Here is a 17913-nt window from a genome sequence, read left to right on the forward strand (position 1 = left end):
TAGGCCACAAGGTTTTCTATAAATATCTTTTTTTTTTTGTAGGAAACTCTGGTAGAGCCAGAATCCCTAAGATTCCAACCATGATTCTATTTATATATATTTCTCCTATTTTATTGTAATTTAATTTTTAAAATATTTTATTTATTCATCTGACAGAGAGAGAGAGCGAGAGAGAGTGAGCACACCAGCAGGGGGAGGGGCAGGCAGAGGGAGAGGGAGAAGCAGGCTGCCAGTTAAGCAAGGAGCTGAGTGGAACCCATGCAGGGCTAGATCCCAGGACTCTGGGATCATGAGCTGAGTCAAAGGCAGATATTTAACTGACTGAATCACCCAGGTGCCCCACCTATTTTTAAATTTTAAAGTATTCTAAATTATTTTAATTGTGGTAAAAAATACATGATATGAAATTTACCATCTTAACCATTTTAAGTGTACAGTTCAGTGTGTTAAGTATAGTCACATTGTTGTGCAACAGATCTCTAGAACTGTCTCATTTTGCAAAACTGAAACTCTATACCCACTAAACAACAACTTCCCATTTCTCCCCTCCCCCATCCCCTGGTAAAACCATTCTTTTTTTGTTTTATTTGTTTTTGTTTTTGTTTTTCCTATTAGTTGGAGTACTTTAGATACTTTAGATAAGAGAATCATAAGGTTTTTGCCCTTTTGTGACTGGCTTATTTCATGTAGCATAACATCCTTAAGAACTCATTTAGATCTTATTTTTAAATCACTTAAAGTCCCTCTTTGTAGGTATAAGTGAGAGTTATGACTTTTTTATGTATGGAAAAACACAATAACATAAAATTTACCATTAGTGACATTTAGTACATTGACAATGTAGTATAACCATCGCACTCTCTACTTCCAGAACATTTTCGTTACTCCCAAAAGAAACCCCATATCCATTAGTTAGCCAGTCTTCATTTCTCCCCCACTCTAGCCCCTGGTAACCAATAACAGTTTTCCGTCTCGATTCATCTCTTCAGTGTATTTCATATAAATGAAATCAAATAAATGCAGCCTTTGGGGATCTGGCTTCTTTCACTTGGTGTAAGTTTATCCATGTTGCAGGATGTGTCAGAATTTCATTCCTTTCATGGTTAAATAATATTTCATTGTATGGATATGCCACATTTTGTTTATCCACTCATTGTTTGATGGACATCTATGTTGTTTCCACATGTTGGATATTTTGAATGGTGTTGCTATGAACATTTATATATATGTTTTTGTTTGCATATTTTTTCCAATTCTTTGGGCTATATACCTAAGAGTTAGGACATTTTATTAAGGGGAATTTTTCCTGTCTGCCTTGTCAGGAAGCTTTATAATGTTCTGCATCCTTTCACCTTTGAGAAAGTTGCTACTGTCCCCCAGTAGGACATTCCAGCACACTGTTTTTAAGAGGTAAATCTATAAACCACAATCTAGAGAAACATTAAACCTGTGATTATCAATACCTACTACCTTCTTTTAAAAAAACACTTTATTTAGTTATTTAGTTAGTTAGTTAGTTAAAAGCAAGAGAATGAGATGGGAGAGGGACCAAAGGAGAGGGAGAAGCAGACCCCCTACTGAGCAGGGAGATTGACATGGGGCTCTATCCCAGGATCCTGAGATCCTGACCAGAGCTGAAGGCAGATGCTTAACTGACTGAGCCACCCAGGTACCCCAATACCTACTACCTTCTAAATAATAGTCTAGTCTACCAATTCCATGAATCCTCCTCTCATAATATTAACATAACTGTATATTCTTATCCCTAAACATAATGTATCATATTTTTATTTGAATATAACATACGTGGATGCCTAGCTTCTCAATTAGGAGCCAATTAATTTCTTCCAGGACCAGAACTATCTTCTCTCTTAGATGCTCTCAGATGCACATAAACTAGTGTCTGCACAAAATATTGGTAAGAAAATGAGTTTTAGTCCTGGTTTCATTACTTAGCAGCTGCGTGATCTTGGACAAGTTTTTTTGCTTAGCTTGTCTCGGTCTTGGCTTTTTCATCTATAAACTGAGGATAATAGTGGCACTTATCTGCAACTGGGTTTTGTGAGGATAATGACTTTAATGCATATGTGAGGTACTTAGAATAATACCTAGAACCTGGTATGTGCTCAGCAAATATTAGCTAGTAGTGGTAGTATTTAGGGTCAGGTAGATCTGAGTTCAAATTCCAGTTCCGTCAATGATTAAATATATATGTATGCTATGTCACTGTGAGCTTATTGCTTATAGTACATACACACACACACACACATGCACACACACACATGAGCAGGCCCCTTTGTTACAACGCTGTGACAGAGACTGGTGAAATTTTTACTACCAACTTCCATCTGTGTTCTCTCCTTTGGCATCCAATAAGTCTGGACTTGTCCTCCTCTTCTGCTCCCTTTGTATGCTGGTTGGATGCAGAGGTTCTAGTAGAGAACATCAAGGCTCTAGAAGAAGATGGGAGGAGACTGGAACCTAGAAATACATTGTGGAAGTCAGCCTGTCTAACACCTTATGGTATGAAGAGGGTATGGAATGAGTGAGAAATAAACCTTTTATTATGACAAGTCCCTAAGATATCAGATTTTTTTGTCATAGCAATTAACCTTTAAGACTAATATAATAATTTGCTAATCTGGTATGCTCAATATTCAATTAGATTTAAATTATAGCAACCTCAACTGAAATACACAAATTCAGGTGTAAAATTCATTTCTAACCTAAGGCCTTTTGCTGCAGTTCTGTACAAACTGTTCTATCCAAGCAGGGCTGGGACAATGGTCAGAGAGGTGAGGTGCCTGAAGGCTCTTCAGTAACTCCCTGTGTACATGAACTGCTTGGCTTCTTGTTCTTCTGGTCATCTCCTGGCATCTGAGTGTGCTAGGACACATATGTCCACAGATCCTTTAAATGGGTTATGGCCATATGTCAAAATAAACTTCATTTAGAAATGCAAGCCATTTTCAGGCCTGGCCCTTACTTGCTAAGCAGATAAGGGAAGACTGCATATACTCCTTCTCCAGCAGCTGTTTTCCTGTGCTGAGCTGGTTGACCTGCCCCAACCTCTCCATAAAGATTGTCTGCTCTGCCATGATTCCTTGGGGAATTAACTTGCCCTTTGCTTTGGCTTACTGGCTGTCTCTATCTCAGGGACATCTGTTCAATAGCCATATTTGGCCTTGGAATGGGCTCCAGATCCAGCATTTTGGGGCTGGTGATGAAGCAAACATAGGGAGCTCTACCAGTCCAGCACTCTCCACCCACAACATGGCCCCAACGCACACACCTACATACATGCTTAGTGTGCCTGTTGCTAAAATATAACTCTCTGAGGATTCCAGTAGAGGTAGCTCCTAGGCTGACTGTTTCAAATCTCCCACTGCATATTAGTAGTCTAGGGGATTGGGCTCCCTTCCATTTTAATTTTGAATAAGAGAAATTGGAAGAGGAATGGAAATATGGAGGATGGAGATGCTTTGCTGTTAAAAATAATGCTAACAGAGAGAGGGAGAGAAGAGGGAGGAGGAAAAGGAAGGGGAGGGAAGGGGAAGAGAAAAGAAGAGACAGAGAGATGCCAGGAGAGAGGAAATCAGAAATAGAAAGGAGTGGGGAATGCTATAGGGGATGGGAATAGAAATAAAGAAAGGAAAAGAAAATGAAAAAGAAAAGAAAAAGAAGAAAAACCAGAAAAGAAAAAAAAAATCAGGACACAAAAAGAAGGAAAAATAGAGATGTGAGAAGGAAACACTTAAGACTGAGAAGTAGCAGTAGGGTAGAGAGAACGCCGGAGCCACTGAATAGGGGAAGGGGAAGTTGTGGCAGGGCTTGTGCCTCAGACATCTCAGATAGTGCTAAAGGAAAAAGGACAACCCTACTGTGGCAAGCCTTAAGGTAAGCCCACTAGATTGTGAGCCTTCTGTAAGGTTCTGCGGACTCACCTAGGACCATTTCCAGAAAGTTCTCAGATATCTTAAATGCCTCATCACAAAGTTGCTGCAGTTTTATCTCATTTGATGTCTGTTATAAACACTATATCAAATGGGGAAATAAAGGTAACTGTCCCTGACCACTGCTTCGTCACAGCTTTTGTTTCAGAATCCTAGATTTAGGCTCTGTTCTCAGAACAATGATGAAGGAAAGAAAGGAACTATGACAAAAACTAATAGGTAGGTAAGAAGTATTGGGTCAAATTACCGTGTATCTCAAAGTCACCCTTGTTTCTCCAAGGGAAGCAGATAGTTGTCATCATTTGGGGAAAGTAGGAGCATGAAAGGAAGAGGAAAGGTAGAGCTGGGTGACCATGGGAAGCCATGTTGTTAAATACTTCTCCTGGACCTCCTCTCGATGTTGGCAGCAAAAAGGAAGTACATGACAATTTGACAAGCCTGAGAGACCCACTCCTTCCTTAGCCTTCCAGACTTAATGAAAATCCTTCAGAGCATAAGGACCTCTCAGGGACATGAAGCCTGACTGAGCTTGATAATCCTACTCTTGGGGTGACTATATAGGTTGCTAGGGTTAATGAAGAGTTGTTGGAGGCCAAAGGTGAGTGGGGAATTTTGTATTTTAAATAATTCCTTCTCCTGGGGCACCTGGGTGGTTCAGTGGGTTAAAGCCTCTGCCTTCAGCTCAGGTCATGATCCCAGGGTCCTGGGATCAAGCCCCACATTGGGCTCTCTGCTCAGCAGGGAGCCTGCTTCCCCCCCCTCCTCTCTGCCTGCCTCTCTGCCTACTTGTGATCTCTCTCTGTCAAGTAAAAAAATAATAATAATTCCTCCTCTTAAATCTTCCCAATTCTCCAACATGACCTCTGTCTCTTTCCCTATCCCTCTCCTCCTCTTCTCTCTCCTCTCTTTTTTACATCTGGTATACACAGTTGGATTATTTACATATTTATATGCATGATATAAATATGCCATGGTATCTAACAATATATATTATGTCATAATATATATTATATCATTTATTGTTAGATATCATGATATATCGCCATCATTGGCCCACACATGGATTGATTGATTGATAAAGACAAAATGATGAACACTTGTGAACCTACTGCCCAGTGGAAAAATGCTAAGATATCAACCTAGAAACTTATATCTGCCTATGTGTTCCCAGTCTATCTTATCCCTTTGTTCCCTTTGTTGCCACCAGATAACAACTATATTGTATTCAGTGTTTATGGTTTTTTTTTTAATTTTTAATTTTTTATAAACATATATTTTTATCCCCAGGGGTATAGGTCTGCGAATCACCAGGTTTACACACTTCACAGCACTCACCAAAGCACATACCCTCCCCAGTGTCCATAATCCCACCCCCTTCTCCCAAACCCCCTCCCCCCAGCAACCCTCAGTTTGTTTTGTGAGATTAAGAGTCACTTATGGTTTGTCTCCCTCCCAATCCTATCTTGTTTTTATGATTTACTTCCCATTTTATCACATTTGTATGTATACACTGGCACTTTGGCCACTCAGCCATTTACCTGTGTGACCAAAGGCAAATTTCTCACTGTTTTTAAGTCTTAGTTTCCTCTAAAAGACAAAAATGACAATAATGCCTGCCTCAGAGAGTTTTTGTGACAATTCTGTGCCTTAATGTATATAAAGCACGTAGACAACAGCTTTGCAGATGAATATGGATAGTAATAGTAGTAGTAATAGTAATGTGCTGAGGTTGCCTGAACTGCCCTTTTCTCCCTTTGCTAACTCATGTGCCTTTTCCTCCAGGAAGACTGACCTGACTTCCTTGGTTGAAACAAATTGTTTATTTTCCCTATATTCCCATGGAACCTGTTCACAACTTGATTCTGGCCCATGTTTCATACTAGGGCTAATAACAAGTCTGTTTTCCTTTAAAGCAGTAGTTCTTAATATTACCAGCACATGAAAATCATCTGGGACCTTTAAGAGTCCTGATCCAAGCCCTATGACAGAACAGTTAAATGAGAATCTTTAGGAGTGAGACTCAGACAACAGCATTTGTTACAGCTTTTCCAAGTGATTGTAATGTACAGCCAAGGTTAAAAACCATGTCTTAGAAGACAAGTTGGCAAATTCTGACCCACAAGCCAACTCTCACCCACTGCCTATTTTTGTAAATAAAATTCTATTGATCCATTTATTTATGCATTTTATATGACTCATTTCATACTATAATGGCAGAGTTGAGTAGTTGTAAGATACTACTGGGTCCCCAAAGTCTAAATCATTCACTATCTGAATCATTACATAAAATATTGACCTCTGCCTTAGGAAATAATTTGAGTATAGGGACCAAGTCTTACTCATCTCTACCTTTTCTAAATATAGCTAACACAATACTTTGCCCATAGTTGCTTTATAAGTGATTGTTCAAAGAGTGGCCAGAAATGAGGTGGAAGGTCCTGTCTGCCAAATTCAAATCTGAAGTTTACTTTTCTAGTAGTGCTGACGTCAGCCAGTATTTTGAAGTATGTGAATTCCAGTCTCCTTGTTGGTTGGGAGAAGCTAACCTAGACAGACTACTGGAAACAGAAAGTTAGGAAAGCTACCTTGCCTTGCTCCCTTGCATCAATTCTCAGAGCATAGTGTTGACCTCACCACTGCCATCCAGTGTTCTTTTAGGATCACTAACTGGCTTCCATCTCCCCCCAAGTCCTTCCAGTCTGGGAAATATTTGAGTCTGTGACTTTTGGAGTTCTCTTTCAGATTTATCTTATGGGCCATCTTATGGCTTAGTTATTTGTATTACAGTGGTTAAAAATTGATGTTGTTGAGTCAGGCAAACCCAGGGGTGAATCTTGGTTTTGTGACCCTTGTCTCATGGCTTGATGGCTCTACGTGTGTTTCTGAATCTGCAAAATGGACATAGTGGTGCATATACCTCATAGAGTTCTTGGAGTAAATGAGAAAATGTCTGTAAAATGCTAAGCAGATTAGTGGGCAAACAATAAGCACTCAGTTCAATGTCACTCTGACCTTCATTATACCTATCATCACCATCAAAGGCCTCATAAACCCTGCCATGGTTGTAAACCCCGTAAAGGCAGAAAATTTGTCATAGACATTTCTGTCTCCCAGCCGTAGTGGGCTCTCAGTGTGCACTAATTGCTTGAGTTGTAACCTGTTACCACAAATAAAGCTCATGGCAGAAATGCAGATGTCAGGCTCCACCTCACCTCTCACTTTCCACAGTCTGCATCCCTAGGCATCTGGGTGTTAATCAAGGCCATATATCAAAAATAGGCACTGACATATGTGGTAATTTTACCAGCCTTGGGCTGTCAAAAATTAATTTGTCTACATTTTCCAAATGAACAGTAAGTCTATTAAAATTCCCACCTGTGACAAATACATAGTGCATTAATTTTTCCTGGGAAAGGCACTTCCACTGAGGTGGTATTTCTAAAACATTTTTCACGAGTCTAAATTACAAAGATAGTGCTTAGAGTCAAATCTAGAGGACATATAAAAGGCCAGGGTCCCAGTCTTTGCCAAGAAAATGATATATATAAGAGGCATTCTAAGGCTACTAACCATTACTCCTGCTTTAGCACTGAATTGGGCTCAGGGACTGCTATGCTAGCCTGGGAGTAATGCACTGTATTTTGGAAATCTAATCATTTGTAATAATAAAATGCTACTGTACAGAGGCTCCCAGGTCAGCATGTCTGGACTTAGCCACTTGCACTGATTTACTTAACACTGTCCTCAGGAGAATAAATGGGGTAAACACCTCAGCCAGTGAAAGATCACTATAAAGCAGTGTCAAAATCCTTGTCAGTTCAATAGCAATCAGTACAAGATTAAAGATCAGGTCTCCAACTACTTAAAGCCAATATAAAAACCCCCAGATGGGGAAGTATACTTTCCCTAGCTCTTGTTTCCTCTTTCTGTGCCCTTTGCCAGAAAGAAAAGAACTATCAACCATAAGTCCCACATCCAGGAGAAAATATCCTTCAGGAATTAAGCTGGGAATTTCTGTATTAGAGGGTTAAACATGGGGCACACTGCATAAGATTGCCCAATACCTTATCAATGCAATGTAAGAAATTTCCCTTCTCTTGGTAGGCATTGATTACTCAAATTGATATATTAAGCTAAAATAGTTTAGTTTCAGTAGGTGAAATCATTTTGTCATGACTCTGGGATTCAAAACACAGAAAACCCTACCTAATGTACATCTATAAAAAGATTTTATTAGCTCACATGGCTAAACACCTTCAGGCACAGCTAGATTCAGTGATTCAAAAAACCATCATCAAGATTTTGTTTCTCCCTACCTCTCAGTTCTGCTTCCTCAGAATGTCTGTATTGTGTTTGTTTTTTGTTTGTTTGTTTAGAGGGAGATGGAGAGAGAGAGAGAGCAGGGAAAGGGCAGAGGGACATGGAGAGAGAGAGAGAATATTAAACAGGCTCCATGCCCAGTGCACAGCCAATGTGGAGTTTGAACTCACGACCTTGAGATTATGACCAGAGCCAAAGTCAGAGTTGGACACTTAACTGAGTTACTCAGGAGTCCCCAGAATGTCTGTTTTCTTAAATGGGCTCTCCTCTTACTCAGAGATGGCTGTCAGTGGTAATTCAGATTATCTTTCCATATCCCATTCCACTAGGAAAAAATGAAAATACTTCTCCAGCATTTCCAAGAAAAACCATAAAATCTACTCTGATTGATAAGTTTAGGACACAAGTCCACACCTGGAGTCACAGTGGCCAGACAAATGCTGTGTGACCATTGAGTTACACCTGGGTCTCAGGGCTGGAGGTGGAATTCCAACCAGGAAGGTGGACTAAAGTGGGAAAGAAGTTGGGTCTTTATATGAAAATTAGGGTCCATTAGGGTCCATTGGCAAAAGTAGAATGCTTGCTGGGAGGCGAACAGCAAATGGTCCCCACAACCACACCTAGATAATCTTTTGGAGTTGTCTGACACAGAAAGTTTGCATGTTGATAAAAGGGCACCAATGGAATTTATTTATTTAGATTACCCAAAGCATCCTATGCAAGCCTCTACAAAATCTCATTTTTTTTAAGTTTAAAAAAAATATTTCATTTATTTATTCCAGAGATGGAGAAATACACACACACACACACACACACACACACACATATATATATAGAGAGAGAGAGAGAGAGAGTTGGGGGAGAAGCAGAGGGAGAAGGACAAGCAGATTCCACACTGAGCACGGAGCCCTATGCAGGGAGGGATCCCACAACCCCAAGATCATGACTCCAGCCAAAATCCAAAGTCAGACACTCAACCAACTGAGCCACTCAGGCACCCCCAAAATCCCATTGTTTTATCATGAATATGGGATTAATTTAGAAGTGAGAAACAAAAAACTAGGGATAAATAGGACATTTGAAAGGAGATATAAATAAATGGTGAGATGCCCCAAAGGCCAGTCTAATTTAATACTTTAATATGTTGTGGATCAGGGATCAGGAAACCTTTTCTGTAAAGGACCAGATAATAAGTAATTTTGGTTTGATGGGCCATACACATACTAGCATGAAAGCACCCATGGACAATTTGTAAATAAATACACTTGGCTGGGTGCCAACAAAATTTTATTTTTAAAATGGACAGTAGGCTGGATTTGGCCTATAGGTGGTAGTTTGTTGAATCCTGTTAGAGATGAATAGGAATATACTATGTGGGAATATGGGCTCTGTTATTAGATGTATCTGGATTTGAGTCTTACCTCATACTCACTAGTTCTGTGTCTACGGATAATTTTCTTAACTACTTTAAACTTTGATTTCCTCATCTGCATAATAGAAATAATAACGAAAGATATATAAAAGAGTCATTGTGAGAATTGAAGAGGAAAATACACAGAAATCAGAGTATAATAATGCCTGACATGTGTATAGTAAGTGGTCAGTAAATTGTAGCCATTATTATTATTAATATCATTGGGGGAAAACTGTAGGAAAATCTTGTGAGAGGGAAGAAAGATAAACTTCAGTGTTGTTTTAAGGATACATATTTATTAAAACATTCCAGCTATATTTTTAGAGTGGTGGGTTTTGTGTCATCAAATACAACTTAAGAAAGAGAAGTACAGCTTTCAGGGGAGAGTCCACAATGACTCTTCTCTTAAGATACTGATGAAATCCAAAAATTCCCCAGAATTACTGCATGCCATTTTAAAATCATCATTAATTTCAAAAAAAGTTATCTTGTTCAAATTTATTTTGAGTCCACACCTGGAATTCTGCATACATTTTAATGATTGTCCTTCACTAAATACAGAGTAGAGCTGGAGAAGATTTAGAAAGGACATGCTGAAGAATGGGGTGAATGCATGAGGGCCCACTATCTTAAAATCAAATTTATAACACTGACCTTATAAGGGTGTGGTGAGCACTAAATGCCAGAAATGGATATTCTATTTTTAGTAATGTGAACTTAAGTGAGTATCATTAACAAATGAAAGCACTTAACACTGGGCCTGGCATAAAGTAGGCATTTACCAACTGTTTGTTCCCTTTCTTTAGATGTGCACAAAACTAGACTTTATGCCCAAAGGGATGAGTCTTCCATTCATAGGGCAAACAAATTTTACAAGGTTCTCTATTGCGTTACTATGAAGCAAATGGGGTTGATGAAATACAGTTACAACTAGGCTTTTCACTGAACTGGACCAACAAGAGAACTACTGCCATGTTATATATGTACTAGAAATCAGTGTGCAGGAAGCAGGTTCAAGTAAACTCAAGAATCAAAACCAATACCAGGAAGTGGTACAGATAATTTAATACATAAATGCTCAAAGTTATAGTGGCAAACAATGGCTGGACAGCATGGTCTAGGCACCAAGATCTTTCTACTGACTCTACTAAATAGTGTAACTCACTTCTGGGACTTTTGTTTTTAAAATGTGATTAGTGAATCTTTCATGAAGATGAAAGGATCCATGACACTATAATCCTTTGAAGGTATTTCCATTCTCTTGGCTAAGTGAGACCTGAAATTTCATAGGGAGGCAATGAAACATACTCACCAATGTAGAAGGCTTTATGGATATGACTTAAGCTCCCAGAGCTTTCTCAAGGGCATGTGTGTTAGATTTTGCAAAAATGCTGGTATATCCTAAATGCTCTATTTTGTTTCAGGAATGACTAATGTGGTCATAGGCTCGCTAGTGCTGTGTAGAAAAGATTTTCCATCCATAAAGGGGTGATATCTGTTTTCCCATCCTGGATGGAGATAAAGGCAGTGACAGCATGGGCCCTATGTGCTGCCATCTGGAAGAGAAATGGTGAAATTTAGGACAATTATATACTCCTCCCTCTTTAGAGGTGCTTGTCCGGGGTTCAGGTCTATAATCATGTGTTATGCCTTCATCCACGATGATATATTCTAATGGTTTGACCGAACTGTGTCGTATTGTAAGTAATTAATTGGGGTTAACTTGGTGGTATTTCCTTGGTGTTACCCCAATGTTCACAGCAGCAATGTCCACAACAGCCAAACTGTGGAAAGAGCTGAAATGCCCCTCAACAGACAGATAAAGAAGATGTGGTCCATATATACAATGGTATATTACCAGCCATCAGAAAGGATGAATACCTAACTTTTGCGTCAACATGGGTGGGACTGGAGGAGATTACGCTGAGTGAAATAAGTTGAGCAGAGAAAGTCAATTATCCTATGGTTTCAATTACTTGTGGAACATAAGGAATAACATGGAGGACTTTAGGAGAAGGAAAGGAAAAATGAAGGGCAGAAATCAGAGGGGGAGACAGACCATGAGAGACAGCGGACTCTGAGAAACAAACTGAGGATTTTAGAGGGGAGAGGGGTGGGGGGATGGGTGAGCCTGGTGCTGGGTATTAGGGAGGGCATATATTGCATGGAGCACTGGGTGTTATACATAAAAAATGAATCTTGGAACACTACATCAAAAACTATTGATGTATATTGTATGGTGACTAACATAACACAATAAAAATTTAAAAAAGTAAGTAATTACTTATGGCAGGTACCATGGCTCTGGGTATGAACAGAGTTAACTGCAGTAGTTAAAAATCATAGACATTTTGGAATTTTATTACAGCTGTAGACAAATGAGGGAGATTTAAAAAAGGAGGATGACTGTTGATGTAAGGCTCCCAGAGAAGCCAATCTTCTGTGGACTCACTGTGGTTTACACTGTGGTACTGACTTTGCATCATGAGAATCCCCCCTCCCCCACCCAGGGCACTCATCAGTGATTGGGATCTGGAGGATTGATCCTATTAAAACCCACAAAAAAGTAATGTATAAGTCAAAACCAATTTATTTATTTATAATGAGAATTAACTGATAAATAGGCTAGAATATTCAGGTCAGCTGACTAACAAATTTTCTCCTCATAACAAAGTTTATATGGGAATATAATTACAATCAAATTACTTCTCAGCACATAGGGTCACAGCAAGGGGAGTTAGGTGGCAATCTGAATGGCTAATAACATAAGTTGGGATGGCCTGGTGCCTCGACCCCACTGTATATAGACCTGCCAAATCATATATTGGTCAACATCCCCTCTCTGAGTCTGGAGAGATTACCCTATGGCTTTTTAATTGCCCCCTTTTCTAGACTCCCTAAAGACTATTTTCTTGTTAACAATTCCTTCTTCAGACTTATAAAATGATTAGACCTTATCTTGCTGGATGGTCATCAATCATGTAGCAGATCTGCCTTCCTAAAAATACAATTTTGACTGGACTTGGGGACTCCCCAAGCCTTTGTAGTTGCATACTACATGACCAAGTAGGTTACATCTCATCTGTTCTCAGTAGATTTTAGTTTCACTCTCAGAGAAGTTCACTTAGGTATAAGATCTGATATCTGTGTAGCTCTCTTTATGCTAAATAATGAGTTTGTTCTAGATGAAGTGGATGGCGTCATTATAACAAAAATTTTAAGTGATAAACACAATTCTGGCTAGCTAGTAGACAGTAAAGCATTATCTCAGTACCCTATCTCTATGCTCAATATGACTGTTGGATTGTATCACATAGAACACAAGAATTCCTTGACTGGGAATTCCTCAACAAGGAGCTTCTAGAAATGGGAAGTTTAGTAGCCCAGAATTAATTATCTGTTCCAAGAGGCTATCAAATCTGAAGATTTCTTGGAGAAAAAGGTGATGTTGCTGCAGAGAGAAGGCCCAAACAGGAAATAAGGTGATGCATCTTTGTGAGAGAGCACATAATGACAAATTATGTCCCCAAGGTAAGGAAAGATTGGTGAGGAAACATTCCAAGACCATACTGGAGTCAGTAAGGAAAGTGACTGAAGGCTGTTGGGCTACTCTCTTGTTATAGAATTGAGGGTGCTAGATCAGGATACCTCCAGGTAATCCCAGAGACATTTAAAGTTTAAATAAATCTACTTAGAGGCTTTCCTACAATCCCAGTACTACAGTGAGAATTTCTTGGCATAAATGGAATATGAACATTCCAGTCTCCTTGTTGTGAGAACATATGGAGTAAGGTGGATGTTAGCAAGCCGTTAATAAAGGAGACCCCTTGTAAATGCAAATTAAAATTGGCACAGTGGTTAGTGAGGCACTGATGGGAAAAATGATCTACTTGTTAGTTATAGGATGAAAGTGGTAAGGTCCTAGGTGGGTTTAAGTATTGTCAAAGTTAGCATAATTCTTCAGGAACAAGGCCAAAGTACAATAACACTTCATGTTCTGAGAGGTCTTGATGGCTGCTAGGGAATATGGAGTTACTGATTTTTCTTCAGGAAATCAATTATTTATAGGGACATACATCAGCACCAAGAAACAAGGAACAGAGGACTGAATATTACTAGCAAGCATCAATTGTTACTGGATATCTTTAATAGTTTAGAAAATTGTGTCTCTCCAGCATGACACTACTTTTGTTCAGAAGCATTAGGAATCCATACAGAGCTGATGTGTGTGCCTGTGTGCGAAGAGCACAACACAAGCAATCAAACCCCTTCTTCTTAAGATTTATTTGTCAATGGTGTTGATGTCCATGCCCCAGGATTTTTCAGATGGGATGGTTCAGAAAGTTGTTTGTCATTATTTGCTTTTCAAGATTCTCAACTAAATGAGGATCCCCAGAGGTGATCCATAACGGTACAGAGCTCAATATCAATGGTAGTGATCCTAAATGGTGACCACATTGAGACCTCTAGGGTCATAAACTACTACAAAACCTGACCCTAAGTCTTCAGTGGAGATTGATTTAACCAGGTTCCCTTACCTGCCAGGTAAGACAGCAAAGACATGCTGTAGACATAATAATTATGGTGAAGATTCCTTCCCCAACTTTCGTTAATATTTTTCAGAGGTCATTATCCTAGACCATTTAAACTTGGCCATTAGACATGCTATAACCTGAAGTAGGTTGTTGGGAAAGAGGAGAGTAATTTGGAATTAGTTGGGCTTGGCTAAAAACATGTATGTGCCTGAAGGGCTAGTTCTCAAGGAAATAGACCAACAATTCCAATCAGTCTTCAAATGGCCAAGCCATCTGGTTTGTCAGTAGTTAAGAGATCCAGGGTATTTTTCTTTTCTTTTCTTTTTTTTTCCTTTTTTTTCTTTTCTTTTCCTTCTCTTTTCATTTCTTCTTTCTGTCTTTCTTTTCTTTTCTTTTTCTAGCAAGTAGAGGTCTTTAAATGGCAACAAAATACACAGCTGTATGAAATAGTAGTGGAGCTGTGTTTCCATGAAGATTGGTTTGTATTGAAGCTGGACTCTAGTCAATAGGTAGGAGCAGGTATCAGCTTCCAGTAGAAAAATGTTGGTAGGATATGGAATGCAATCAGGAATTCAAGGGTCCTAAACCAACAGGGAACTATAATACAGATGGATGAGGGTTAGGGTGAAAGTCTTGGGCCCAATCTTAGGCACAGAAGACTTAAGCCAACAAACTCAACCTAGATCTCACCCATTGGAAGGAATGGGGTTCTTAGTGCACGTCCAGGGTTGTTTTCATTTGGCTCAGACTGGCTAGACTTTCATCTACAGACTTTCAGTATTCTTGGGGAATTGGTTCCAATTGAAGAAAGTGCCTGTGAGTTGTTTTCATCATTGTTGGGTTGGGTTTGGTTTGGTGATGGGTGACCAAATGAACAAAATCTAGTTATTTAAATTTCCAGAAGCACATGAGTTCATGACAGTCTATGAAGTGGTATCACAGTTCCTCACCTGTATTTTAAATGTTAGTGCAGGATATATATTTTTAAGGCTGGAGGTGAGAGGGAGATAAGTTTACAATGTGACCTGCTCTCTTACTGGTGAGTTGGGTTGTTTATCCTTGCTGGGGCTCGAGAACGTTTGGCAAGGCAATCTCTTGTGAAGTGACCAGCCTGGCTGCAGTAGAGGCACAACTGAGCTTCTTGCTGGCGGGCTCTTTTGGCTGGAGTGAGTGGTGGCTGGCTTCCACGCAACTGTATAGGTTCTTCCTTGGGTGGCAGATCTGTGGGGATGGAAAAGGCTTGATGGTGGATCATGCAATCCAACACTGGGAGCTGTGTCTCTGACTGAAGAAGCTCTGGCCTGTCACTACGTTTCTTGTCCAACTTAATACACTGAGTGATCAGGTCTGGAAGGTTATCCATCATATCTGTGCCACTCAAATCGTCCTGGATGGAGTCAGCTATTCCTTCTTGGAAGTGATCACTCTGACTGGTTTCATTATAGCTCATATTTTGAGCAAGGTGCTCGAAAGTAGAAGCAACTTTCTGAGAGGAGTTGTCCTCCTTGTTCAGAGTGTCTATTTCCTGTTTTGTAGGCACACCAAGTGATTGCTGGAATGCAAAAACAAAGTTCTCATATTGTTTCTGCTGAGAGCTCTGGTCAGGCCCAAATATGACTCCACAACTTTCCATCTGCTGAGATAGGCAGTCAAAAAAGAACTTGACTTGGACATCATCTGCAGGACTGGGGAACTTGAGAGTTGTCAACTGTGCAAGAAATATTGAGAGGTTGGCAGGGTCATGGTGAAACTGAGAGAGATGTTCAAGTGAGCGGGGTACAGACATCATCACGGTAGCCAGGGTAGGCATGACTTGGCCCCTCAGATCAGAGCCCTCTTCATTTAGATGCTGTATTTGTGGCTGTAGAATCAGATTCTCAGTCTGAAGGGAGGAATGCTCTACTTGCAAGGTAGGTGGTGATTCTGTGTACTTCTCCATTGGCTCTTCTGAAATCAAGTGAGACTAAGTAGAATTGAGTGGCAGTACTGGAAACCAATGGGCAGACAGTAGGTTTCCTCTGTTATCAGAAAAATAGTGTCATGAGCAAGTAGCCAAAACTGCTACTTATGAAGCAGTCACAAGGGGACACTAAGAGATGAATTGAAGAGATGCCAAAATTGTTGCCCACTATTCAATGTTGACTCTTCTCATGGAGAATGCCAATGTTCTGCACATTCAGAAGTGATAAATTACCCTAGGACACATAGAGAATTAGAATTAAGAATACAAATGCAAAAGTAACATATTTCTCTCCCCATTCCCTTTCCTTGTAATATAGGGGGAAATTTACCATCAAACTAAGCCTTTGATTCTAAAGTATCTCTTTTTTATCAGAGATTATTATTATTATTAAAAATTACCCAGGCCAAATTCATAATTTCATGAATGAGGAAACAGAGACCCAGAAAGGTAAAGATGTTTGCCCAAGGTCACACAACTACTTAATATCAGAGCTGGCATGCTCACCAGTACTACTGTCAGAAACAGCACTTCCTCCAAGACCACAAATATGTTAATTTGTACATGCTACTTGGGCATGATGATGGTTCATGGCCCTTGCTACTTAAAATGTAATCTGAGAGCCAGCACCATAAGCATCACCAGGGAGACTGTTAGAAATGCGGACTCTCAGGTCCCAACCCAGACCTACTGAATTAGTATTCCACTTAAACAGATTTGCCAGGTGATTCAAATGTGCACTGAAATTTGAGAAAAGCTTTTTTAGAGAGCAAGTAGCTTAACTGGAATAATCACTGGTTGGACTTGAACCTCAATGCCCCAAACCTAGCCTGCATTTCTGTAGTGATCTAATTACTATGGTGGTAGTTAATCCATGTTTTTTTAGATTCCTAGTCCTTATCTAAGGTCACATTTGGCTGTAATGGAGGCTTAACATACCACCTGCAAGATGAAGAGGTGAAGTTGGGAACTTAGTAAACAAGAACAGAATATTCTTTAGAGTATAAAGATCAAAATGTTTAGTAGTCATCCCCACATTGATAACGAGAGTAAAGGAATCTGTAAGTTAAAAAACAAATCCCAAACATACAGCATATCAGTTGAACTATTCTGCAGTATAATTCCTCTCATTGCCCTTTCCTTGTGTAGCATACCATTTAATTGTATATAAATTGGTCACTATTGGGCAAAAATGTGCATCATTGAGTGTAGGACTTGATTCTCTAGGTTTTGTTTGATGGCTCCTCCTCTCTGGACCTATGGAAGAAATTACTGGAGGATTGAAACTGTACAAGATTAGAGGCCAGAAACTTACCCAAACACGGCATTAATCAGTTGGATGACATTAAAGAACTCATTTGGGTCTCAATTTTCTCTCTCTTTTTTTTTAAAGATTTTATGTATTTATTTGACAGAGAAATATCACAAGTAGATGGAGAGGCAAGCAGAGAGAGATTGGGAAGCAGGCTCCCTGCTGAGCAGAGAGCCTGATGTGGGACCCGATCCCAGGACCCTGAGATCATGACCTGAGCCGAAGGCAGCGGCTCAACCCACTGAGCCACCCAGGTGCCCCTCAATTTCCTCTTTAATGAGGTTGACTAACTTGTCCACATCAGAGGGTGGTATCAATGAGATAATAGATAGATGCTCTAAGTGGCAGAGAGATGCTCTCAAGAATGTTCCAGTGCAGCTAACAATATCACTGGTGAGGTTCTTTCATTGTTGCATATT

General features: G+C 39.7%; 1 protein-coding gene across 6 annotated transcripts in view; it reads right to left on the reverse strand.

Annotated features, from left to right (window-relative positions):
• Nucleotides 1-12259: 12259 nt before the first annotated feature.
• The window catches only part of RTL4 (retrotransposon Gag like 4), a 365948-nt gene continuing 360294 nt past the window's right edge, over nucleotides 12260-17913 (reverse strand). For all 6 annotated transcript variants that reach the window (XM_082716421.1, XM_082716423.1, XM_082716424.1 and 3 more), the window contains one exon: nucleotides 12260-16417. In XM_082716421.1, coding sequence (XP_082572547.1) covers nucleotides 15256-16161 — 906 coding nt within the window. In that variant the 5' untranslated portion in view covers nucleotides 16162-16417 and the 3' untranslated portion in view covers nucleotides 12260-15255. The remainder of the gene's footprint in view (nucleotides 16418-17913) is intronic.

The sequence above is a fragment of the Mustela nivalis genome, assembly GCF_964662115.1.
Source record: "Mustela nivalis genome assembly, chromosome: X".
NCBI lineage: Eukaryota > Metazoa > Chordata > Mammalia > Carnivora > Mustelidae > Mustela > Mustela nivalis.